Source organism: Dendrobates tinctorius, unplaced genomic scaffold, assembly GCF_039654945.1.
Source record: "Dendrobates tinctorius isolate UK_male_01 unplaced genomic scaffold, ASM3965494v1 ptg000312l, whole genome shotgun sequence".
Lineage (NCBI taxonomy): Eukaryota > Metazoa > Chordata > Amphibia > Anura > Dendrobatidae > Dendrobates > Dendrobates tinctorius.
In genome coordinates, this window is record NW_027361979.1 from 1,043,855 (window position 1) to 1,069,185 (window position 25,331).

General features: G+C 46.1%; 1 protein-coding gene across 2 annotated transcripts in view; it reads right to left on the reverse strand.

The window, feature by feature from the left end:
• LOC141073688 (contactin-associated protein-like 5) overlaps window positions 1–25,331 on the reverse strand; it is a 960,637-nt gene that overhangs the window by 517,181 nt on the left and 418,125 nt on the right. For both annotated transcript variants that reach the window (XM_073561036.1, XM_073561037.1), the window contains exons 5-7: window positions 20,265–20,468; window positions 9,886–10,070; window positions 6,457–6,600 (exon numbers count right to left, since the gene is read on the reverse strand). In XM_073561036.1, coding sequence (XP_073417137.1) covers window positions 6,457–6,600; window positions 9,886–10,070; window positions 20,265–20,468 — 533 coding nt within the window. The remainder of the gene's footprint in view (window positions 1–6,456; window positions 6,601–9,885; window positions 10,071–20,264; window positions 20,469–25,331) is intronic.

Sequence of the window (25,331 nt, forward strand, 5' to 3'; positions counted from 1 at the left end):
ACAAATATATTTTCATCTTTTACATTTTAAAAAAATGGGCAGATGTATGGTTACTACCTAGCAGTAACCTCTTTTTAACGTATTACAGCTTGTAAATGCTTTTTGTAGTCAGCCAAGAGTCTTTTAGTTCTTGTTTGAGAGATTTTCATCCATTCTTCCTTGGAAAATTCTTCCACTTATATGAGATTCCTGGCTCGTCTTGTTATTTTGAGGTTTAGTCACAGATTTTCAATAGTGTTCAGATCAGGCGACTGTGAGGGCCATTGTAAAACCTGTATAGTTGGATAAAAACTTTTGTGCAAATGCCATGAATTAATATGATAGGAGAACTCTAATAAGTTTATTTTGTGTTTCACATGCTGCTCATACTGTTCATGTGAACATCACTTCACCCATTCTTGAATGAACAGACTATGGAAAATTTTGGACATTAAAAACATCATAGCCATTACCATATGCTATGGAATTGTACTAAAGGGCCTCCTATTAAACACTAAAGGACATTCTGAATGTTTAATGTGAACCTATCTTTATTCTTACATAAATCAGTACTACATATATTGTGTTACGGGCTGACAGAATGCACCAAATAATAAAGATGGTATTTAGGTGCATTCGGAGCCCGGGGTACACCGTGCAGAGGCGTTAACTGCTGCTCGGTAATGGCAGACACGATATGGCAGTATACTAATGGAACACACGGGTTAACCTCACCCAATGTGTACAGAGGTGGACTCTGTTATCTCACAGAGCCGCACAAATGCCAAATAATAAATGCCGTAGCCTGTTATTGCTCACAGAGCTCAGCAGTGTGAGCGCTAGCGTATAGTCACAGAACTCAGCCCTTAGACCGCAGGACTGAAGTCCCTCTAGACCGCTAGCGCTCAGCACCGTGACTGCGATGCCAGCAAGGGTTAAATAAATTACGCGTGCTAGTGTGCACAGTGCCGCTCAGGTGGACGCCACTAATCGCCCTGGGTTGGGCCAGATACGCGCACGAGTTGCGCAAGGCGTTGCACCGGCGTGGCTGTCACTTGTAGCGGTTCGATAGTTCCCTGCAGTGGGCGACACCATCGGAAGCTAGTGTGCAGACGGCTGGTATGCACTGTGGCCTATAGACTAGACACTGACAGGCGCTGACCCGGACTCTAAACCCTACCAACATACATATCAAAGGGGAAGGGGTTTCATAATGAGTCAGTCACCAGATACATGCATCCATCATCATACACTCTAAACTATTTGAGTCTATACTAGCGCATGGCTGAGCGGCCATGTGACCCTTTTATAGCAGCGTCCTTCCGGGACCTTCCTGACCTTCCTGATGGTCCAATCCGAGCTGGAGAAGGACCTGAGCATGTGACCTCCGATCTCCAATGAGAGATCGTCCCAAGGGCATACTCAGTGGACCAAAAGGAGGACTTAGTCCCTCGAGTAGCTAGCTGCTGACCAGCCTGCGCTGCTATAGTTGGACCAGAGGTGGCAGCAGCAACTAAACCTACAGAGCTGGTCTGAGCAGAGCGCCTAGATCGACGAGACTGCTGAGCAGCCTCCTGTGCGGCCAGAGAGGAATGGGAGACTGCCGAATGCAAGGCTCGGGATTCCTGCTGTGCAGCAACCGGAACCCGACGCCTAACATTACCCCCCCTCCTAGGCCCCCTCCTCTCTGAGCCTCGCTACATTCAAATGCCTCAATAAGGAGCAGAGCGTGGATGTTCTCCACTGGCTCCAAGGCCCGAGCCTCTGGACCATGATCCTTCCAATCCACCAAATAAAACTTTTTGCCCCGCATCACCTTGCATCCCACGATGGTATTGACCTCAAACTCATCCGAAGACTGGTCTGATGTCCTGGCAGATGACTCGGAGAACCGGGACATGTGAACAGGCTTAAGGAGGGACATGTGAAACATGTTAGAGATTGCCAAGTGTGGTGGAAGGGCCAGATGGTAGAGCACAGGGCTGATCTGCTCAAGGACCTTGAAGGGGCCAATGTAGCGTGGTGCGAACTTAGTAGACTCAACCCGCAGCCTGATGTTTCGGGTGGAGAGCCACACTAAGTCGCCAGGGGCAAAGGTTGGAGCAGGACACTAGTATGCATCAGCAGAGGTCCTCATTCTCTTCTTGGAGGCCCGGATAGCATCCTGAGGGCAATCCCAAATGTCACTTGCCTCCACTGCCCAGTCTGCCACCCTAGAATCTGTGGATGACATGGGCATGGACACAGGGACACGCGGATGCTGTCCGTAATTTAGGAGGAATGGGGTCTGACTGGTGGAGTTGGCCACAGCATGGTTCAAAGCGAACTCTGCCCACGGCAGCAAGGATGCCCAGTCATCATGCCTGGCCGAGACAAAATGTTGTAGATATGTGACCAGGATCTGGTTGGCTCTCTCTACCAACCCGTTCATCTCGGGATGATAGGCCGAGGAGAGATTTAGCTCAATGCTGAGCAGGGAACAGCTCTCTCCAGAACCGAGACGCAAACTGAGGACCCCGGTCGCTGACAATCTTATCCGGCATGCTGTGTAGGTGGAAAATGTGCTTAATAAACAACGCTGCCAGGCCCTATGCAGAAGGTAACCGAGAGAGTGGTACCAGATGCACCATCTTGGAGAAATGGTCGGTGACAACCCAAATGACGGTGATGCCACTGGACTTGGGCAGTCCCACCACAAAGCCCATACTGACCATCTCCCAGGGCCTGTCCGCTACTGGCAGGGGGTAGAGTAGCCCAGCGGGCTGCTGCCGAAAGGACCGATTCTGGGCACAAGAGATGCATGCCTTAATATAGTCTCTGACGTCATGGGCCAAATGCGGCCACCAGTACGTCCTTGCCAGAAGCTCAGAGGTTTGCTTGGTCCCAAAATGTACACCCACCCTGGACGAATGAGCCCAAGAGAGGACCTCCGATCACAGACAGGCAGGGACAAAAGTCTTGCCCAGAGGTACAGACTCAAGGGCGACCGGAGCCATGGTCCTCAGGCTCTCAGATGGGACTATCAGCCGAGGCTCCTCCTCCGATGACACAACGGAGCGGGAGAGAGCATCGGCCCAGACGTTCTTCTCCCCGGAGAGAAAATGCAGGGTGAAGTGGAATCGGGAGAAGAACAAGGACCATCTGGCCTGGCGAGAATTCAGCCGCTGGGCTGCTTGTAAATAAACCAGATTCTTGTGGTCGGTGAACACCTGGAAAGGCTGGCGAGCCCCCTCCAGGAGGTGTCTCCACTCTGAAAAGGCCAACTTCATTGCTAGCAACTCCCTGTCCCCGATGGAATAATTCCTCTCTCCCGGTGTTAAGGTCTTGGAGAAGAAGAAGCATGGGTGCTTCCGACCATGCGAGTCCTTCTGGAACAGGACTGCTCCACCTCCAGAATGAAGGGTTTATCCACATCGGGGTGATGTAGAATGGGAGCGCTAGCAAAATGGGATATAATAGAGGAGAAGGCCTTGGAGACAGGATCCGACCACAACTTTGGGTTTGCACCCTTCTTGGTGAGGACTACCAAGGGCGCTACCAAAGTCGAGAAGTGGGGAATGAATTGGTAATAGTAATTTATGAACCCCATAAAGCGCTGCACCGCTTTGAGAGAATGGGGTTCCTGCTAATCCATCACCACCTGTAGCTTGGCAGGATCCATGACCAAACCCTGGGTGGAGATGATATAGCCCAGGAAAGGCAAGGACTCCTGCTCACACACACACTTCTCCAACTTGGCATAGAGGGAGTTTGCCCGCAGGAGGTCGAAAACTTTGCAAACATCTCTCCGTTGGGAGTCAATATCTGGAGAGTAGATGAGGATATCATCCAGATAGACTACTACCGAGGTGGTAAGCACATCCCGGAAGATATCGTTCACAAAGTCTTGGAAGACGGCCGGGGCATTACAGAGCCCGAAGGGCATCACCAGGTATTCATAGTGCCCGTCCCCGTGCCATCTTCCATTCGTCCCCATCGAAGATGTGAATCAGGTTGGAAGCACCCAGCCAATCAAGCTTGGTAAACACTCTCGCTCCCCATAGCCTATCAAACAGCTCCAATGTCAGGGGCAGAGGATACTTATTCTTAACGGTGATGGCGTTAAGACCCCTGTAATCGATGCAAGGACATAGTTCCCCACTCTTCTTCTGGACAAAGAAGAATCCCATTCCCCCACAGGTGACAATGACTTCCTAGTGAATCCTCTTGCCTGATTCTCCCTGATGTATTGAGACTTGGCCTCTGTCTCCTGGAGAGATAGGGGATAGACTTGACCCCGGGGAGGCTCAGCACCAGGCAAGAGGTCAATAGGACAGTCATAGGGGCGATGCAGTGGAAGGGTCTCCGCCGCCTTTTTGAGAACATGTCCGCATACTGTCGATAGTGTTTCGGAAGCGAGGAAAGATCTGCGGGGACCTCGGTGGAGGCAACCTGGACATACTCCCTCAGACATCTACCCTCACATGACTTACTCCAACCAAGAATTCTCCCCGAGGACCACTCTATATGGGGAGAGTGATACCGCAACCAGGGGATCCCTAGAAGGACCTGGTCGATACCCTCGGGCATGACGAGGAGGGATATCGTCTCCTTATGAGATGGAGACACCGAGAGTAACAGTGGAGCGGTTTGGTGGGTAATCTGTGAGGGCAGAGTCGCGCCGTTCACTACTCTGACGGTGACTGGCTGGGACATCATAACCAGTGGTATCGCGTGCCGTTGAGCGAAGGCAGATGACATAAAATTGCTCTCCGCTCCGGAATCCACGCAAACCTCCACTGCCAGAGTGGAAGAACCAAACCCAAGTGTCCCCTTAAAGGACAACTTGGAGGAAAACGCCGCAGATTCTAGTGAGCCGCCTCCTACGGCCACTAGGTGCGAGCATTTTCCCAGCCGCTGTGGGCACCGGTGGGCAAAGTGACCGGACTGTCAGCAACCATGACAGATCACAGGGGCTCGAGCGGGCCAGGGCTGGGATCCCACACGGGAAGCCTCTTGATGCTCAGACGCCCGCTCGGGAGATTTCAGAGGTTTAGCAAAACTGGGTGCCAACCTAAACTTCTGCCTATACTGGGACCGCTCCAACCTTCGCTCGGCAAAGCGAAGGTCTATACGGGTGGAGACGGTGATAAGCTCCTCCAGTGTTGCAGGAATCTCCCTGGTGGCCAGAATGTCCCTCACATGGCCAGCCAAACCTCTCCAGAATGCCGGAATGATGACCTTATCTGGCCAATCTAACTCCGAGGCTAGCGTCTGGAACTGGATGGCAAAGTGGCTGACCATGGATGAGCCCTGTGACAATGCCAGCAGCCAGAGCGCAGTGTCATGGGTGACTCGCGGTCCCAGGAAGACCTGCTTCAGAGTGTCCAAGAACCATGAGGCACTCTCCACCACATAATCACCACGCTCCCACAGCGGTGAGGCCCACTCCACTCAAGTCCCTCCAGACTGCAAGCTCTCAGCAGCGCGACTGCGATGCCAGCAAGGGTTAAATTAATTACGCGTGCAAGTGTGCACAGTGCCGCTAAGGGGGGACGCCACTAATCGCCCTGGGTTGGGCCAGATACGTGCATGGGTTGCGCAAGGCGTTGCAGCGGCATGGCTGTCACTTGCCGTTGTCCGATAGTGCCCTGCAGTGGGCGACACCATCGGACGCTTGTATGCAGATGGCTGGTATGGACTGTGGCCTATAGACTAGCCACTGACAGGCGCTGACTCGGACTCTAAACCCTACCAACATATGTATCAAAGGTAAAGGGGTTTCATAATGAGTCAGTCACCAGATACATGCAAACTATTTGAGTCTATACTAGCGCATGGCAGAGCGGCCATGTGACGCTTTTACAGCAGCGTCCTTCTGGGACCTTCCTGACCTTCCTGATGGTCCAATCCGAGCTGGAGAAGGACCTGAGCATGTGACCTCCAATCTCCAATGAGAGATCGTCCCACGGGAATGCTCAGTGGACTGAAAGGAGGACTTAGTCCCTGGAGTAGCTAGCTGCTGACCAGCCTGGGTTGCTATAGTTGGACCAGAGGTGGCAGCAGCAACTAAACCTACAGAGCTGGTCTGAGCAGAGCGCCTGGATCTACGAGTCTGCTGAGCAGCCTCCTGTGCAGCCGGAGAAGAATGGGAGACTGCCGAATGCAAGGCACGGGATTCCTGCTGTGGAGCGACCGGAACCCGACGCCTAACATATTGTATCATCTGACACTAGGGAAAAGTGAAGTGAAGCTGCAAGATATCTCGGAAGTGTGTGGGAATGCATGCTGTAGGAAGGATGAAGCATAGGAGAGCATCTCATTGGTTCAGAAGACACAGCAGAGCCCACATAGAGCCCACCCTCTTAGCCGACAAAGAGAGAGACAGTGTATAGTTACATCACTTATGACACATTTTCAACAGACTGGTCATTAGGAGACTGGCCTTTAAAATGGTACAGAGGAAATAGAGTAATTACTCAGTGAAATCATTCTTACCACAATGTAGATCTGAGGTTTGCGTCTTTTGGCCAAATCAATAATATTTACTCCATTATAATAAAGATTCTCAATGCAGCCATGAAAATTCCTCTTCAGAAACGTACCGGGTTTTCCTGGTACTGGAATCCCTCCAAAGCTGAACTTCGGAAAATAAAAAGATAAAAAATTGACTCGTTCTTTTTACATTACAATTTAACCAAGGATCAAAACTGAAACCTGAGGAATCTACCCAAAAGGCCTGAATTCAACAATGTACCCAATATAGTGTCATTACATAGTAATATTATAATTGTACTGAGTAAAATGTTAATGTGGCTAATTATTACATCTCTGCTCAAAGAAATTAAAATATACATCAATAATTAATAATGATGAACAGACTCAACCTTTAGCAAGTGGATGTGTATTAGAGATGTATCTGGGAGATGCCAGTGCAGTCACTAGCCGACATTTCATATTAGTGAGGCTACTCGCCCTTGCAAGACATTTGAATAGCTAGTGTCCCTCGAAGCTTAATGATAGATTTCCCATAGACATCAGAGAACTCATCGATCATTCACCATGGATTTATCCCATGGACATCACTCCATTTTGATTTGAACAGTTAAACTTCTATGTGCGTCACTGGTAGAAACTAGTTTTGACCGTTTAACAAAGCGGATATATGCATTTTTAGAAAAAACACAATAATAGTACCAATAGTACGTATTTAGAAAGGTAATTCATTTTTATCTCAGTTGCAATTTCCAATTATAAAATTGTAGTAGATGCTTAAAAATGACATTTAGAACTATTTGATCTTTTCTTCCGGAACATCATCAATAAATAACCATCAGCTTGTGCGCTATTCAGCATAAATCTATATTGCTCATGAATCTTATTGCTAAACACATTAATAAAGCTAAGTAGTGAAAATTTTTATTATGATGCTATTAGGTAATGTTTCTAATACCCACAGACTAGTCTGCTCTTTGCAGGGTAATATTAATTTATTTGTTATGCTTACTCCTAAAGCACCAACATATTCCATATTGCATTGTCTTCGTTGTCCCCTTTGGCACTCACAATCTAAATTCCCTTTCAGTTTCTCTTTGCAAGGTCGAAGGAAATTGGAGGAACCATAAAACAACTCTTACAAACATGGGGAGAACCTACAAATTCCTTGAAGATGTTGTCCTTCAAGGGAACAGGACCCCAGTGCTGAAAAGCAAGAGTGCTGCTCCTCCGAGTTTAATGATCTCACTGAAAAATGTCATTGTTTTTATGATGGGAGATGAACAAAGGTCATTCTAAATAAAATTTACTGATTATTTGCCATTTATTGAGCTTGTAAAAGTAAAGGCAGAAACACAATCCAGAGATAGATCCAGAGCATAGATATGTTATCATCGTAAAGCACTCTAAACGGCAAACATCCTCAGGACGATTTATGACTCTGGAAGGTAGGACGCTTGTGAAAATTGCAGAGAAAGTGTAGGATATAAGAGGTAATGTTTCTTCTTGTGGTGTGGCATGTCTGGAATGTCAATGTAAGGAGGCTTATTTGCCATGCAGAGAGCAACAGGACATGGACTCTAGTGCCACCAATCCTAAAAGTCATTATCGACCCTTTAACGAGCCTTGTCATATGACTTAGGATAAAAGCCCAACCAGAATGTCAATTGTCAGTGCAAAGTATGAGATCTCACTGTACGAGAAGCTGAAGACTGGAATCTGAGGGGTAGTCAGTGCTTAGGCTCATGCATGCAGCCATGTGCCAAGTTCAGGGTTATACAGAGCTAGAAGAGGCCAACAAGAGAAGTTTATGGAAACCCATTGTACATATATGGAAGCAGGCATAATTCCATGTCCTATCCAATGCTGCATTGCAAGGTATGGAATACAATGTGCTCCTTTAAACCTAATTGCTATCTCTTTGCTTGCTGCAAGTTTCGATCAAAAATTTTAAGTCTTATATAATTTTCCTAAATATAAATATAAAAAAAACTAATAAAAAAACAACAAATAATAAGTCTAATTACCTAATTAAGAACAGTTATTCTTCTGAGTTCCAGCGACCTTATCACTCATCAAATGTCATAAAATATAATTTCATTACTGCCACAACGTTTGGTGGGTTTGGTCTGTCACATAACTGTGTTAGAAATTTATGAGTATAAACAAATTTATAAAGAATTTAGGCTGCATTGTAAAGTTGAATGCAGATTATATCCAGAATATAAAATTGTACCGTGCAATCTGATCTGTAGGTGTCTCGGAGAAGCATGCAGAAGAAAGCATAAAACTTAAAGAAGCAGCAAAAATGAACAAAACATACTAGGATACATCATCATAGTAGCATATGTCCATCTAGTTCAGCCTATTTTTAGTGCAGCTGTTCTGCATTGTTGATCCTGTGGAAGGCAAAAAACCCACAGAGTAGAAGCCAATTTTCTCCATAGGGAAAAAAATTCCTTCCCCTAAGCTGGGTCAACCATCTACCTATAATATTCTGTTATTCGTAACCTTCTATACTCACAAGAAAAGCATCCATTCCTTTCTTAAATTTATTCAGTGAGTTGGCCATCACCACTTCCTCAGGAAGAGAATTCTAGAGCCTCACTGCTCTATCATTATAGTCATCCTGAAATATTCAACTGACCCAAATTTGACACTGTCTCATAAAATTTATGAACTGATCAAAACATCAGATGGTAAAATAGATGTTACTTAATTAGAAATTGGGAAAATAAATTTCACTATACGTGTAACTGCTCCATTGCTGAGTTTATTATTAAAACATATAAAGAGCATACCTAGAATATGCTTTATTTCAGTCTGCAAAGGCAATGAGCAGGGAGGAGATAAAGCTCTGCAGCCAAAGAGCTAACATGGTGAGGTAGTCATCATCATTATAAGTACACTGTAAGAGTACCTATCACCATGCTGGAGTTGCCCTTTTTTAATTCAATAAAAGGGTGAGCAACCTTACAATTATTTTTATATATGCAAGGGATTTGAGATTCTACATGACAAAAATGAAGCTCTGAATGCAACCATGTTACAGGATTCGAGTTATCAAGATTAGTGTAGCACACGGTTTTGTTACACCGTCTTGCTGGGGTACACAGGGCAAAATTCCATAATTAATTTTGTGCATTTCCTCTGTCTTCACTTTTGATGATTTTGCCAGGTAGACTGGGTCCTGCCCTCATCTTGCCCCAGCTCCTCCCCAGCTGGGCTCATTTTAGCGACGCAGATTCTAACGAGTGTGAAAACAGCAAAAGTCGTTAAACTTTTGTGCGCCTCCACCTTGCACAAGCATTGTGTGACTTTTCAAAGTTTTTACTTGATTTTTCTGTCTTAACAGCTTTGATGAATCGGCCTCATGATATGAAATCACTTTCATTGATACATGCATATTAAAGTTCAAATAGATGTCTACACCTCATAATCTATGTCCAAATCATCGGATTCCCCCTTGGTGCGGAAATGTTTGGTATATTTGTCCACTGTGAAGTTGACTTGTTTGTTGAATCGGTCTATTAAGACGGAATGCCACTGTTGGTCATCCAGTAGGCTTCCCAACGTCACCGCTGTGTGAGTGTTACCAAAACGTAGCTTTGCATCACCTGAGAAAATAAGGACATATGATTGAAACTATAATTAGCATCTCGGAATTATAATAACTTAATGAATGGAATAAATTATTCAATATGGTTCAACTGTAAATAATTAATCGGATAAGTAGATCAATGAATAGTATCTCAAATATGTAAGTAGAGTAAATATAGCAGTAATGCAAATATTACAGATATTATATGTATGCATATTCCGAAGCCCCTGCATGGTACTGCTGCACTTTTTTTCACTTTGATAGTAGGAAGATGGATGGCTCACTTTGAAAACCTTAGATATCCTTCAAAGTGGGGAGTTAAATATGAACATGGGTTTACTCTTATGACCATGCCCATAAATCAGGCCTTGGACTCGAATATGGTACTGTATGTTTCCTTAGTCTCAGTCTATTCTAGTTATCTGTCTTGGTGTCAGTCATCACTGTAGCTCTGATATTCCATTTATGGAAGAGGAAGCTCAGTGATTTTTCTTGTAAAAGAACACAGAAATAAGGATAGATAGCAAGCTCCCACTGTTTGTTCCATATCTAAAAATGGACCCCACCAATTACAATTTTGACAGCACAGTGTACGAGTTATGGTGAAAATAGAATAATGGAAAGAAATAATGAACAGATCTCCCTCTGCTGCTGAATTTGATGGGGAATTTCTGACATTTAAAGGATCTGTGCTTATGATCTAGATTCTGGAATACGTAAATGTAACAGATGGATTTCAACTGGGGTCTCCACCATTGTCTGAGCTAATTACTTGTGACATTTCACTCATTACAATGTAGGATTTATGAACACATTTACACTTATGTCTCTGCGAGTAGTTAGCAGACATGAAATCCCACAGCAATGTCCCTCTTCAAATTCTGGAGGAAAATTAAAAAAAAAAAAAAAAAGCTTTGCATGGCGAGAGATTACATTGCTAGTACAGTAATTACATAAAGTGCCAAATAGTATTGCTATCGTGCCCATGTAACAGTACCATACAGTTGCTTTATAATTAGAGTTGGGCAGATCGTTTAAAATTCAAATTCGGTTCACCAAATTTTCCCTAAAGACTTGAAAAGCCACTATCTGAATGGGAAGGAGAGTGACACACAGAGAGAAAGAGGGACCAAATTAGCACCAAAAGGTTCAATATTATCCTCCTTGTTTGAAGCATGTGAGGAGTAAGTAAAAAAAGGCTTTTGTTAAGAGGGATATTCGGGACCTTAAAAAAAATGAGCCTAAGAACTAACAGGCATGTAGTTGCTAACTGAGGCATCTGCCTGCTTGCTGTACCCAGAGTCAGTCATTGACAGCTCCTGCCAGAGATTTAGCTGCTCCATATCAACAAACGAGTGGTTTCTCTTCCTGTTAACAGTGCGGGAGTACTAGCGTCATGATGATGCTGATAGACAGTAGACTTCCACCAATTAGGCAGCAAGGAGCAGGCTGTCAATCAGCATGACACCAGTTTTCCTGCCCAATCAACAGGAAACAAAACCGCTGCTCCATTGACGTGATGTCTGCGGACATCTGTGACCACATTGTGTTGGTGGAGAATGGCACCAGGCACTCCGATCATCTCTATTTAATAATGTTGAACATGTTGAAAATGGATCACTGACAGCTGTAGTTTGACTGTAGCAGGTGGTTTAATTTGCCTTGAATTTTCTAGACTCCTGAAATGTTCATAAAAGGATGTATAAAACTTTTCAAAGAGAGACTCTGTTCCTCCCTGCAGCTTGTCTAGTGGAAGAGCTGTGCTCATAGGTCTTAAAAATTCCAACCTTGGTGAAAAGCTAGATGCATCGTTAACATATGTATGTCACTTAAACTAGTCATAGAATCATAGAATCGTAGAGTTGGAAGGGACCTCCTGGGCCATCTGGTCCAACCCCCTGCTCAAAGCAGGATTCGCTAAATCATCCCAGTCAGATGTCTGTCCAGCCTCTGTTTCTGGCTAGTCCTGGCTGCCGGTAAAGAAGAGTCTCATCTTTAAAATAAAAATACTTAAAGGGGTTGTCCACTACCTGGATAATCACGTTTAAAATGAATTATATCCCCTTGCAAAATGAAAAGAAAAGATACTCACCTATTGCACCATTGCCAGCAATTTTGGTGTGGGGTCTAGAGGGATTTATGAGGGATTGTTATGTAATGTAAACCCTGCAGCCAATCAGGCTGCTGCACTCTCACTACTTCCACATGTATGATCCTCATCTGAAAACAATCGAAAGGGTAGCAGCAGAATAGTGGCCCCTGACAGAATGCAGGACTCACTTAGCATAAAGGCACCGTCACATACAGCGAGATAGCTAGATCGCTGATTTTGTGACACAACAGCGATCTCGCCAGCGATCTCGCCGTGTGTGACACACATCAGCGACCCGCTGCCCCGTCGGGTATCGCTGATCGTGCAGCAACGTCCTGGACCATTTTTTGATCGTTGGTCTCCCGCTAGCCGGCACGCATCGCTGCATGTGGCAGCGGGAGACTGACGAACAGCGAGCTCCCAGCCCTGTAAGCAGACGCTGGGAGCTGTTATCTAAGGTAAATATTGAGTAACTAAGTGCGCGTGTCACTTAGTTACCCACTGTGTACCTTAGATACCCGTGTGCTCGCGCTGGGAGCGTGCACTTAGTTACCCGATATTTACCTTAGATACCAGCGTCCTAGCGCGAGCACGCAGGTATCTAAGGTACACAGCGGGTAACTAAGTGACGCGCGCTTAGTTACCCGATATTTACCTTAGGTACCAGCGTCCTCGCTGGTTCTGATCGCTGGTGAAGCTGCCTGTTTGGCAGCTCACCAGCGATCATGTATTGAGGCACCAGCAATCCTGACAAGATCGTATCGCTGTCAGGATCGCTGGTGCATCGTTTAGTGTGACGGGACCTTAACAACGCCACGCGAGTCTCAGGAGAACTCACGCCTACATCTCTGGAACAGCGCCAGTGTGGCAAGTGAGTATATGTTATTTTACAGGGGTGACCGCAACATTTTGAAGAGGCTGTCCTGTTCATAGGCAAACCCTTATTTTAGAGTGCAGCATTATAGGAAATTTTATTGTCAAAACTCTGAACATTTTTTATTACCTTTTGGGCATTCCTGCCCTCTTTCAAGACGGCATCATTTTCTCATGAGCTCCATGTCTTCCTGCTTTATAACTCCACCCCAGCCTTTAGTCTGTGCTAGAGTATTCTGCCTGTGTCCTGCTCATGGTCCTTGTGGCTTCCTGGTTTTCTACCTGCTCCTGTGAACCTGTTTGGATATCCTGTTACTCCGCTCTCTGAGTTTCTTGTGCATACACCGGTTTCCAGTATTCCTCCCGCTTCTGGCTGCTCGTGCTGCTCTCATCTGCATTGTTGGACATGTTGCTGCTCTGTAATACCTGAGACCAGGGCTGCCACTAGTAATTTCAGGGCCCCATACTGGCAAAATTTTCAGGGCCCCCTTAAGACTCCGTCCTGGCTCCACCCCAGCCCCGCCTTCACCCTTCAAACTGTCCACAGTCCCACCACTCTCTCTTGGAAAAACTCCACTTCTCACCAATCATACTTTAACAGTTCCCATCACCAGATCACACATATAGTCAGCAGCTTTTGTTTTGGCTAAAAGATTTTTTAAGCCGCCACCACAACATGGTAAACTCTTTTAGCTGGGCCCTACTCTGCTCTAAACTATTAAACAATTGTTAAAATATGCAATACAATTTAGGTATATTTTTATTTATTTTTCAATTTTTAAAATGACCAATTATATCACATACAAGGGACAAATATCACCGTACCATGACCAGACACCATATTACCACCACATAGTGACCTCTATAATACCACATACAAGAAACAAATACTGCCACACCATGTCCAGAACACATATTACCACCACATGGTGACTAATAATACCACATACAAGGAACAAATACCACCACACCATGGCCGGACAGCATATTACCACCACATAGTGACTGAATACTACAATACTGATCAGTAATAAAAAAAACACAATACTAATATCACCATAAGTGCCATTATACACAGGAGATTTGTACTTAGTATGTGTTACAGTACTGCAGCACGGGACTAGGGTAGGAGTGGGGAAAACTGACCCTGCACTGCGTCTAGGCTGATACCCTACGATGGAGTGGGTGACCCATTCCTTGTGAATAGACCCACCGACGATCCTAGGTTAATCTCAAGCGAAGACCTACAGATAGGGAGAAGGGGGTCCCTGAAAGATCTAAGGACTGGGTACAAAACGGGTCACCTCCTAATAGAAAACAAAGAGAAGGCTGCAGAAACAAACTGAAACTAAGTCTTGCAGAACCAGAGGTCTCAGAACTGTACTAATTAAAAACACAGAAGTCAAAGCAAGGCTCCAAGCCAGACTTCAAGCAGATTAACACTGTTGTCCAGCAAGGAATGAGAGCTAGGTGCAGGTTAATAAAAGGTGATACAATCACCTGACCCAAGACAAACCCAGCACCAGGGGAAAAAGACAAGCAGCCAGAACACTACAATAAAATGGCTGGTAGTCACAAACTGAACAGATTCTAACAGTGCGCAGTGTCTGTGTACAGGTAATACAGTGATCACTGGTGACATTGTACACAGGACCACTGTATATAGTATACAGTGTATAGTGTCAGTGTATAGGTAACACACTGACTCACCAGTGACGTCTCTAGTTGAAGTCTTTCATCTTCATCCAGCACAGACCGCTGTCACTTCTTCCAGCCAGGGCTCGTCTCTGCAGGAAATAATGCAGTTATCTAGAGCACCGGTTGCAGAACACATTACTTATTTTTTCCCAACTTCTACACTGCACCACAAGAAGAAAAAAAGGCAACATAGTGTAACTCTGCACAGTAACAGGATCGCCCCCCCATTTAAAACAGTATCCTTAAAAAATAAAATAAATACATAATTGCAGTAATGATGTCCCTTAATGAGCCCGTATGGTAATAATATCCCCCATCCTGGCCCCTATGTATTTGATTCCTGGCTCCAGCCATATGTTCTCCCATCCTGCCCTCATGAGTATCCATTCCACCCCATATAATCTCCCCTTACTGCCCCATGATCCTGCCCCATCTGTCTCCAGCGTATCCATCCTGCCCCATGATCCTGCATCATCTGTCTCCATCCTGCCCTATCTGTCTCTATCCTGCCCCATCTGTCTTACATCCCACACCATGTCTCCATTCTGCCCCCTGTGTCTTCAATCCTGCCCCATGTCTCCAATCCTCCCCCCTGTGTCTCCAGTCCTGCCCCGTGTCTCCAATCCTGCCCCATCTGTCTCCATCCAGCTCCATGATCCTGCCCCATCTGTCTACATCCTGCCCCATGATCCTGCCCCATGATCCTGCCCCCTCTGTCTCCATCCTGCCCCATGATCCTGCCCCATCTGTCTCTATCCTGCCCCATCTGTCTCCATCCTGCCCCATCTTTCTCCATCCTACCCATCTGTCTCCAATCCTGCCCGCTGTGTCTCCAATCCTGCCCCCTGTGTCTCCAATCCTGCCCCCTGTGTCTCCAATCCTGCCCCCTGTGTCTCCAATCCTGCCCCCTTGTCTCCAATCCTGCTCCCGTGTCTCCGTCTTGCCCCCATGTCTCCATCCTGCCCCGGTGTATCCAATTCTGCCCTTATGTTTCCAATCCTGCCCCCTATTTCAATTCTGCCCCAGGCAGGATGGACACACGTCTCCTTCCTGCCAGCTTGCAGCTTTCAATAATTTTTTTAAAAAAAACCTTTTTCCTTACCTTGTGTCATGTCCGCCATGTCTGTCATGTCTGCCCTGTCTGTTTTCTGTCAAGAACTCCTGGAGCGATGTGCGTGTGCATATCTTGTCTGCTATCCTGCTCGTTCCCTAGAGCAGTGTGCACACTCACCTCATGTCTGAGCTGCAGGATGCCTGCGTTTCTGCTCTGGCTTCTGTGATGATCTCGTCATGTCTAGAATCTCTGATCAGGTGTCCCTATCTGGATCCTGCACTGTCTGGTTCTGCAATTATCTCGTCATGTCTGGAACGCTGATCTTGTGACCTTTCTTAGGATCCTGCACTGTCTGGTTTGGTAATCATCTCGTCATGTCTAGAACTCTGATCATGTGACCTGTCTAGGTTTCAGCACTGATTCTGCAGTCGTCTCGTCATGTCTGGAACTCTGATCATATGACTACGCTCTGTTATCCTGTGGATCTGAACCCGGAAGTGCTCCCCTGGTCCTGACCTGGAAGAGGAGGGGCTATGCCCTATATCAGGCCGCCCCTTCCTACGCTCAGGGCCTGAGTATTGTGTTGTGTTCCTGCATGGCTGCTTGGCCTGTGGGGCGCTCCCTCTATTCTGTGCCCTTGCACTCTGCTCTGTCAGGCGTCTCTGCACACGCTCCATGCTCGTATTCCGTCTCTTATCTTGTGTCTTGTCTAGTGTTTGTCCTTCGTCCCATGTTTTGTCCCTGCTCTGATTCTGTTTCGTGTTTCTGTCCTTGTTTCATGTCTCGCTCTGCTTTGTGGCTTCAGGTACCCTGCCTCTGTACCATGTCCCTGACGTGTCTCCTCATACGTGCAGGCCTCTGCTCTGAACCTCTCCCTGACGTGTCTCCTTACACGTGCAGGCCTCCAACTCTGTACCCTGCCCTGACGTGTCTCCTCACACGTGCAGGCCTCCGCTCTGAACCTCTCCCTGACATGTCTCCTTACATGTGCAGGCCTCCGTCTCTGTGCCCTGCCCTGACGTGTCTCCCTACACGTGCAGGCCTCTGTCTCTGTGCCTGTCCCTGGCGTGTCTCTACACGTGCAGGCCTCGCTCTGTACCTTGTCTAGTCCCAAGGTCCTCCCTTGGCCCAGCTCTGAGCTTCGGCCTAAGCTCCGCTGCTAGACTGTCCCTGTCCCTGGCGTGTCTCAACATGTGCAGGCCTCCGCTCTGAATCTCTCCCTGGCGTGTCTCTACACATGCAGGCCTCGCTCTGTACCCTGTCTAGTCCCAAGGTCCTTCCTTGGCCCGGCTCTGGGCTTCGGCCTACGCTCCGCTGCTAGACTGTCCCTGTCCCAGGCATGCTCTCCGCATGCGCAGTTCTCTGCCTCGTTCTTTGTCTTGTCCCTGTTGTTTCGTGCGCTCTTGCACATTTTGTACTAGGCTTTGCCATGCTGTCTCGCATGTGGCTCTGTCCTGTACCCTTTGCCTAGCCCTGCCTTGTGGCTCCGTGCCTCCGTGCACGTGCCTGGTCGCCTGTGCCTGCCTGGTGTGCCTCAGCCGTGCCGCCTCTAGCCGTGCTCACCCGTGTGCCCCAGCTGTGCCCCGTCCAGTGCTATGGTGGTCTGGCTGCGTGGCCCCGCAGCGGTGCCGCCTCTAGTCATGCCTGCTTGCAACTGCCATCGTCGGTACCACCTGCCGGTGCTCCCAGCCGTGGTCTTTGTGCTTCCTTGCACTCACGCTGGTTCTCGCACTGTGCCTTTTCGTGCTACTCTTGCACAAAGCCTTTGTCTCTTTTGCTCTTCTTGGACCCCTAGTTTGCCTGCCGGATTCCATAACCTGCCGACCGCTGCCAGAGGTCTGGACCTAGATGACTGCGGCCTGATGTCCGGAGCTGATGTCCGTAGCCAGATACCTGGACCCTGTCGGTCGATGCCAGCATTTGGATTCCGATGCCACCGTACTCTGTGCCTCTCCCTGGCATGCCCCTTGGCATGCGCAGGCCACCGTCCTGTGAACCTGACCCGTCCCTGGCATGCCCCTCGGCATGCGCAGGTCTCTGTCCTGCGAACCTGATCCTGGCGTGTCCGTTGACACGCACCATGTCACTAACTCTATCTTGTTTCCTTGCAGGGAACCATGGCTGACTTCTGGATGTCCGGATCCTGCCGATCACCCTCTGAGCTACAGACCCTGATGCCCTGGTTGATCGTGGACTGTTGTCCGGAGTCCGAGGTCCGCGTACCATCTGCTCGTTCCATGCCTGGACCTCGGCGTGCCATTGCACGCACCCTGTTCCACGAACTCTGTGTGTTCACGTTTGCTCCTGTTGCACCCTGAAGAGTTCCTCAAGTCTTGGACCTCGGCGTGCTCTTGCACGCACCTTGCCTTACGTTCTGTGTGTCCACGTTTTGCACCTGTTGTACCTGAAGTCTTCCTTAATTAAGTTTCTTTGAATTAACAACTCGTCTTGCCTTGTCTTGTTTCCCTGAGCCGGCCGTCTGGTCCAGCTGCCGTGGTGGCTCACTCCCTTGGTCCTGCCCCTGACACTCCCTGTATAGGGGGTGGTTCTCATTAGGTCAGCTCGCCCTAGGTGGGTGGGTGCCACGGCCCAGAGGGTCCACTCTTTCTAAGAAGAACGACTCAGCGTAAGCTGACACTCGTCACACCTTGCCACGCTCCTGTGGCAAGCGATCTTCCCTCCAGGCTGAAAGCGTGCACAGTGACGTCAGACACCGGCGATGTGCACACTGATGTCAGCTGCCAGTCTCCGATTGGCTGATGGCTTTAACTATTGCCTTGCGGGCTCGCACGGCAATAGAATAACTAAACCTGCACCTCAGATGCAGATTCAGTTACTGGATCGATTCAGTGGAGCACAATGGGCAGAAGTGACAAGGCCCAATGCGGGCCCCCTGTGTTGATAGGGCCCCATACGCCAATCACGGAAGTAATGCCCTGATGGCGGCCCTGCCTGAGACTTGACTTCCTACCAAGGCCTCCCTGGATGAGTTAAAACATTATTAGAATTATAATATATATATATATATATATAATATAATATAGACTTTAGGCCTGTTTCACACTTGTTTTTTTTTTGCAGCGCGTTTTTCCCGCAAAAAAACGCATTGAAAAACGCATACAACTGCTGCGTTTTTTTCAAGCATTTTTATGAGCATGAATGAAAAAAACGCAGCGTTTTTATGCGTTTGTATGCATCCCATGCAAAGTATAGGAAAAAAAAACGCATGCGCTATTTAGCGCTAAATTACCGCGAAAAAAAATGCAAATGTGAAACCAGCCTTACCACCTATAAACTGTGTTCTGTACTTGTCTTGTTCTACGCAAAGTGACTCCTGAGTTATCAATTATAATTATTACACTTCTATACAATTTAATTTAGAATTAACATATTTTTTCCTGTTTTCTTATTTTTCTTTATGCAAAAATGGAGAAGACATTCTGTCTAAAGCCCATTTTCCAAAGAGAAACAAACTCCACAATTATTTCCAAAGTTCTTATTGTTCATGCTCCACGTTTTGTGCCTTAGACACTGAGCAGTCTATTCTGCGACATGGCCTCTCAAGTTGTATTTGCTATTTATAATGCAGAAGAGTAACATGCCTGTCCCAGCACCCGCAAGTCCTGTATCCTGCTTCTACCAGGCTTCCAATGGCTAGTAATCACCAACCATGAAACAAAAATACCAAATAAATAAATGCATACATGGTTAAAATAGTGTCACACAGAAGGCGTGGCAACACACACAGCAGAAGACTTTTAAAACATAGCTTACTGATGATTGCGCTCTGTAAGAAACGTCATTGGAAACTCTCCCCCGACACAGAATCTGACCTACAATAATAGGAACTATAAAAGTGCAAATGTGGGTTATAAGTACCCAACAGCTGTCATCCTACAGTACTTTAAAGCCTTTACATTACTATATCATAGAGGCTGAAAGGTAGTAAGTTCCACAGTGATAAGAAATAAGAATAGTATAGTAAGCATGAAGGTAGTACAAAAGACCACAAAGCTGTGTAACACACAAAAATGGTAGCACAGTGTTTGCGCTCATCTCTTCTCCTGCTTGAATGGCATTCACCCCTTGTACATTTCAGCATAGCCTTCATCTGCCCATCAGAGCCTCATTTTCCATTAGATGCATCATAAATCGACTACCTTCACAAACCTGTACCAGATGAAGCCAGTGTGTTATCTTACGGTACAGCTTTTGTACAGCAGTTAACCCACTTAGAAGCAGAGGGAAGAAACAACATTGGTAAGACTAAATGTTGTACGTGAATGAATGGTTTTGTTTTTCAACATGAGAATTTTTTCGGCATCCATAATCTCTAATTCTGAAATATCTGATCCTGTTTATATTCAAAATTAACTTTAAATATAATATTCACCCGTAAAGGAAACCACTATTAATGACTGCCGATGGCTAAATCCGACAAATAAAGCCACAATAGCATTTTTTAGAAATTGACGGAAACAAAAATGTCATACCCAGATTAATGTAGAGAACTAATCTTCCTTTCTGTAGCTCCAGAGTGATATAATCCCCACGTTGTCCTTCTCCATGAAATAATACGCCTTCGCTCAACATGCTCTTGAACTTCAGGGAAATGACATCTTTAAATGTGGTCATCAGTTTCTGATTGAACCTGTAGAGGAGGGAGCTTCTGCCATCAAAGTCGGCTACATCAGATTCTAGATATGAGAAAACAAAAAGGCAATTGGCAAGCGTCCGTGTAAGCACACAAGCAAGGTCAATGATAATGCTGCCTGCTATTGACATGAACATGAGCGGCATCATTATTGGCAAATATTGGACAGTCATTGTCTTCTCACTGAAGCAAATCCCCTGACAATTTGCCGCAAAGTTTCAGCCTTGTTTACTAGAAATATTCGCCCTTGTTGGAAATGTCTGCTTGATACAATGGAGACAGATAATTGCTGAAAAAAGGAAAAGAATCCTCAATGTGTCTCCAGTGTGTTCATATTGTCTGGAGATATATAAAAGACATACATCAACTGTTCATGGCTGATAACGTCAGACCTCTTGGTTACACATTTGTTTCCCTACTTAAATGTCTATCTGTCAAAAGGTAAGGTTTCTCCTTGAGGAGATCCAGCTACTATGGAGCCTTTACGGCAGTGCTCTCTGTGGAAAAAGTATGCACAATAGTCATAACCTACCTCGGCTTCCCTTCACTAAGGAAATATTCTGTTCACTACAAAAGCCCTGTATCTACTGCACATTTGCTGGTCAAAGTAAATTTACCTGCTGGCATTCAAAAACCCAGTAATGCCCTCCATAACTATGCCCCGGATCTAAAAATAGCTGTCTAGCAGAGCGAAAGCTCTCTGGTGCCACCTATACATTAATACATTATGCCACTGATGGGGAAAGGGAAGATTTACTGAAGATTTAGAACTTAAAGATCTTGTTTGTGGAACTTTCCATTCACAAATAGGGCTTGGTGTGTTGGGCTCACCAGAAGAGGTAATTCAGAGAGCGAAACTTCCTGCTGTAACAACATGCAAGACCCTTTTAGTTGTGCTGTATATTATGTCACATCCCATACACAAATATAACACATGCAAAAAGAACCTTGTGATAATGATCCAAAAGCTTGTGAAGCAAGGTTTTCCTTTAACCTGAAAAACTCAACATCTCCATAGTAAACATGACACACTTGTAAGGAGATGGCGGGGAACCTCACATGCCTCCTCTCTTTGGGACACTGTTCACACAGCCATATGTGGCACCTCATTGTTTATGAATGTTTATACACTGTAATGTAATGTTTAGATATTGTATCTGTCATGTACTGTTTATAGGCGTAGGGGTAGAATAGGATCTTAGGTTGTATAGGACCATAGTGGGATAGAAAAAAAGGGGCAATTATAGAGTTAAGCCTAGAGATGGAGAGTATTATAGAATAGGTTAGTAGATAGTCAGCACAGGGGTTAAATAGATGGGAGGGGCAGCACAGAGAAGGGGAGTTTAGTCAGGATTTTTCCTGGGCAGCCTGCCCAAGGGTGGGACATGTGAGCAGAGAGAGAAAAAAGAATCATAGTCGTGGGGATAAAGCTGTGGTGACAGTAAGGGGACCAAGGCAGAGAACAGTGCAGACGGGCATCAGCTTAAAGGGATCATCCCTAATTCGGATCCGGGGTCTATGACTAGGACGGGAGCCACAGTGAAAGTGTTCCTGGCACCTCTTCCCATTGGAGCCGGACACGGGGCTGTGTTGTGAGTTCATTTTCCCCTTCACCGTTGATGTCTGATGAACTCCCTCTGCTGGTGAAGAGAGGTAGTGAAATTGATTGGGTTGAGAAGAACCTGTCATCTGAACAGGTGGAGCCTGATTGGACACCCGGAATCACTGAGTGGATATAAGGCAGCCGACGCCCTACAGGGGTGCTGGTGATCCTTTCTGCTCTGAGCTCTTGCAAACCAGTTCAGTACCTGTCTTCTGAAAGCTGTTTTTGCTCTCTTATTTTTCCATGAGATTGTGTCTGTTTACTTAGTGTTTGTGTTCTGCCTGCCCTTGTTGGTACAGGCTGAGCTCCATTTTGGTCTCTGGTCAAGTTGACCTTTTGCTCAGTCTTCAGAATATACCTGACTGCTGATATAGTGATTTTGAAGTCTAGCGACTTCAGGGCCTTTTTCCCTATCAGACGGTTGGGACATTTTTGTTAGGGTTTTTTGCGGATTGCAGCCAGCATCTTTTCTGTCCTTTCCTATTTAGTTAGTTGGGCCCCATCGTTTGCTCAACCTGTCTTTCTGTCTGTGTTTGTGTTTTCATCTGCTTTTCACCGACAATACATGTTGGGGGCTGTCTATTGCTTTGGGGTCTGCTCTGAGGCAGTTTAGATTTCCCCTTTCTTTCTTTAGGCTTATTTAGTTCTCCGGCTGTGAACGAGGGGTCTAGGGCACCGTAGGAACCCCCCACGGCTACTGTTAGTTGTGGTGAATAGGATCAGGGGTCTGCAATCCGATAGCTACCAATCTCTCCGGTTTTCTGGACTTAGCTTGTATTTTTGCTTTTTCCTCCTTCGGTGACTCATTCATAACAGAATCACCAGCCATACCGCAGATTCTAGGGTACTCAATAGCAGGAAAGAATTGTAAAAAAAAAAAGGGAAAGAAAAAAAAAGTGTCAGAATTTTTTTTTTTGTGTGTATATTTTTTCCTCTATGTCTTTGAGGCCATAGGGGGAATTTTTTTTTCTTCTCAATGGAGATGAAGCAATTGTCTGATCACGTGGAGCAGCTCGCTGCTGAAGTGTGGGGAATTTCCGCCTATCTTGCTCATTCACATGCTGCTGAACCAAAGACTCCTACTCCTGATGTGTTTTTTGGGGATAGGTCTAAATTTTTGAATTTTAAGAATAATTGTAAATTATTTTTTGCCTTGAAGCCCAACTCATCAGGGACCTCCGCACAGAAGGTTGTCATCTCCTTGCTGCGCGGCGATCCTCAGGATTGGGCGTTTTCTTTGAGACCTGATGATCCTATTCTGGCTAATGTGGACGCATTTTTTCAAGCCTTGGGGCTGTTGTACGATGAACCTAATGCTATTGATCAGGCTGAAAAGGCCCTGTTGGCATTGAGCCAGGGTCAGGATTCTGCAGAGTTGTACTGTCAAAAATTCCGAAAGTGGGCGGTCCTTACTACCTGGAATGATGGTGCCTTGGCAGCTCTCTTTCGGAAGGGTTTGTCAGAAACCGTAAAAGATACTATGGTGCGATTTCCTGTTCCCTCTGGTCTTGACGATTCTATGTCATTAGCCATTCAGGTTGATCGGCGTTTGCGTGAACGCAAAACTGCACGAGAGGTGTTGCCACCTGTTGAACAAATGTCTGAACCTATGCAATGTGATAGAGTTTGGTCTAGGGCTCAACGTCAGGAGTTCAGAAGGCGTAATAAGCTATGTTTTTTCTGTGGCGATGCCTCGCATATTATTTCTGTCTGCCCTAAACGAGAGAAACGTTTTGCACACACATTTGCTGTGGGTGGTGTTCAACCTAAGTTTCTTCTGGCAATTACTCTGATCTGCTCCCTGTCCACATTTTCCGCTAAGGCTTTTGTGGATTCGGGAGCAGCTCTGAACCTGATGGACTTGGATTTTGCTAAACGTTGTGGATTTCCTATGACACCTCTGCGGATGCCTATCCCTTTGAGGGCTATGGATGCTACTTTTTTGGCGAAGAATAAACCTCAGTTTTGGACCCAGGTGGTAATGCGGGTCGCCCCAGACCATCAAGAAAATTGCAGATTTTTGGTGTTGCATAATCTGCATGATACCATTGTTCTGGGGTTTCCCTGGTTGCAAATCCATAATCCAGTTTTGGATTGGAAATCTGTGTCTGTGGTTAGTTGGGGTTGTCGGTGTGCCCTTAGTGACGCTCCTGTTTTCTCCACCTCTCCCCAGTCGCATGATGTTCCTGATTATTTGGCTGATTTTTATGATGTATTTAGTGAGAATGAGTCTGCGTCTTTGCCTCCTCATAGGAGTTATGACTGTGCAATTGAGCTGAGCCCTGGGTGTAAATTTCCCAAGGGTCGACTTTTCAATTTTCTGTACCCGAGCACGAGGCTATGTGATCCTATATTAAGGAGTCGTTGGAGAAGGGTCATATTAGACCATCCTCTTCACCCTTAGGTGCTGGGGTTTTTTTTGTGGCCAAGAAGGATGGTTCATTAAGGCCTTGTATTGACTATCGTTCCCTCAACAAAATTACTGTTAAATATCAGTATCCGTTACCCCTGATTTCTGATCTATTCTCTAGAGTTAAAGGTGCTTGCTGGTTTACCAAGCATGACCTCAGGGGGGCGTATAATCTTATTTGCATTAAGCATGGGGATGAATGGAAGACGGCGTTTAATACTCCAGAGGGACATTTTCAGTACCTGGTGATGCCTTTTGGGCTCACTAATGCCCCTTCTGTCTTCCAGTGCTTCATGAATGATATTTTCCGAGACTTTGTGGATAAATTTTTGATCATCTATCTGGATGATACTTTGATCTTTTCCAAGGATTGGGACTCTCATGTGGAACATGTTCGGACTGTGTTCCGGATTTTGAGGGAGAATTCCCTGTATGTCAAGGGATCGAAATCCCTTTTTGGGGTACAGAGGATTTCATTTTTGGGATTTATTTTGTCTCCGTCAACTATTGAAATGGACCCGGCCAAGGTACAGGCCATTTATGATTGGGTTCAGACCACTTCTTTGAAGGCCCTCCAGAAGTTTTTGGGTTTTGCTAATTTTTATCGTAAATTTATAGCTAATTTTTCTGGTATTGCCAAACCATTGACTGATTTGACTAAGAAAGGTGCTGATGTGCTGAATTGGTCTCCGGAGGCTGTTTCTTCCTTTCAGGAGCTGAAGCGAAGGTTCACTTCTGCTCTGGTTTTGCGGCAACCTGATGTCTCACTCCCGTTTCAGGTAGAGGTGGACGCTTCTGAGATTGTTGCAGGATCTGTTTTGTCCCAAAAAGATCCGGTAACATCTAAAATGAATCCCTGTGCTTTCTTTTCCCGAAAGTTCTCCCCATCTGAA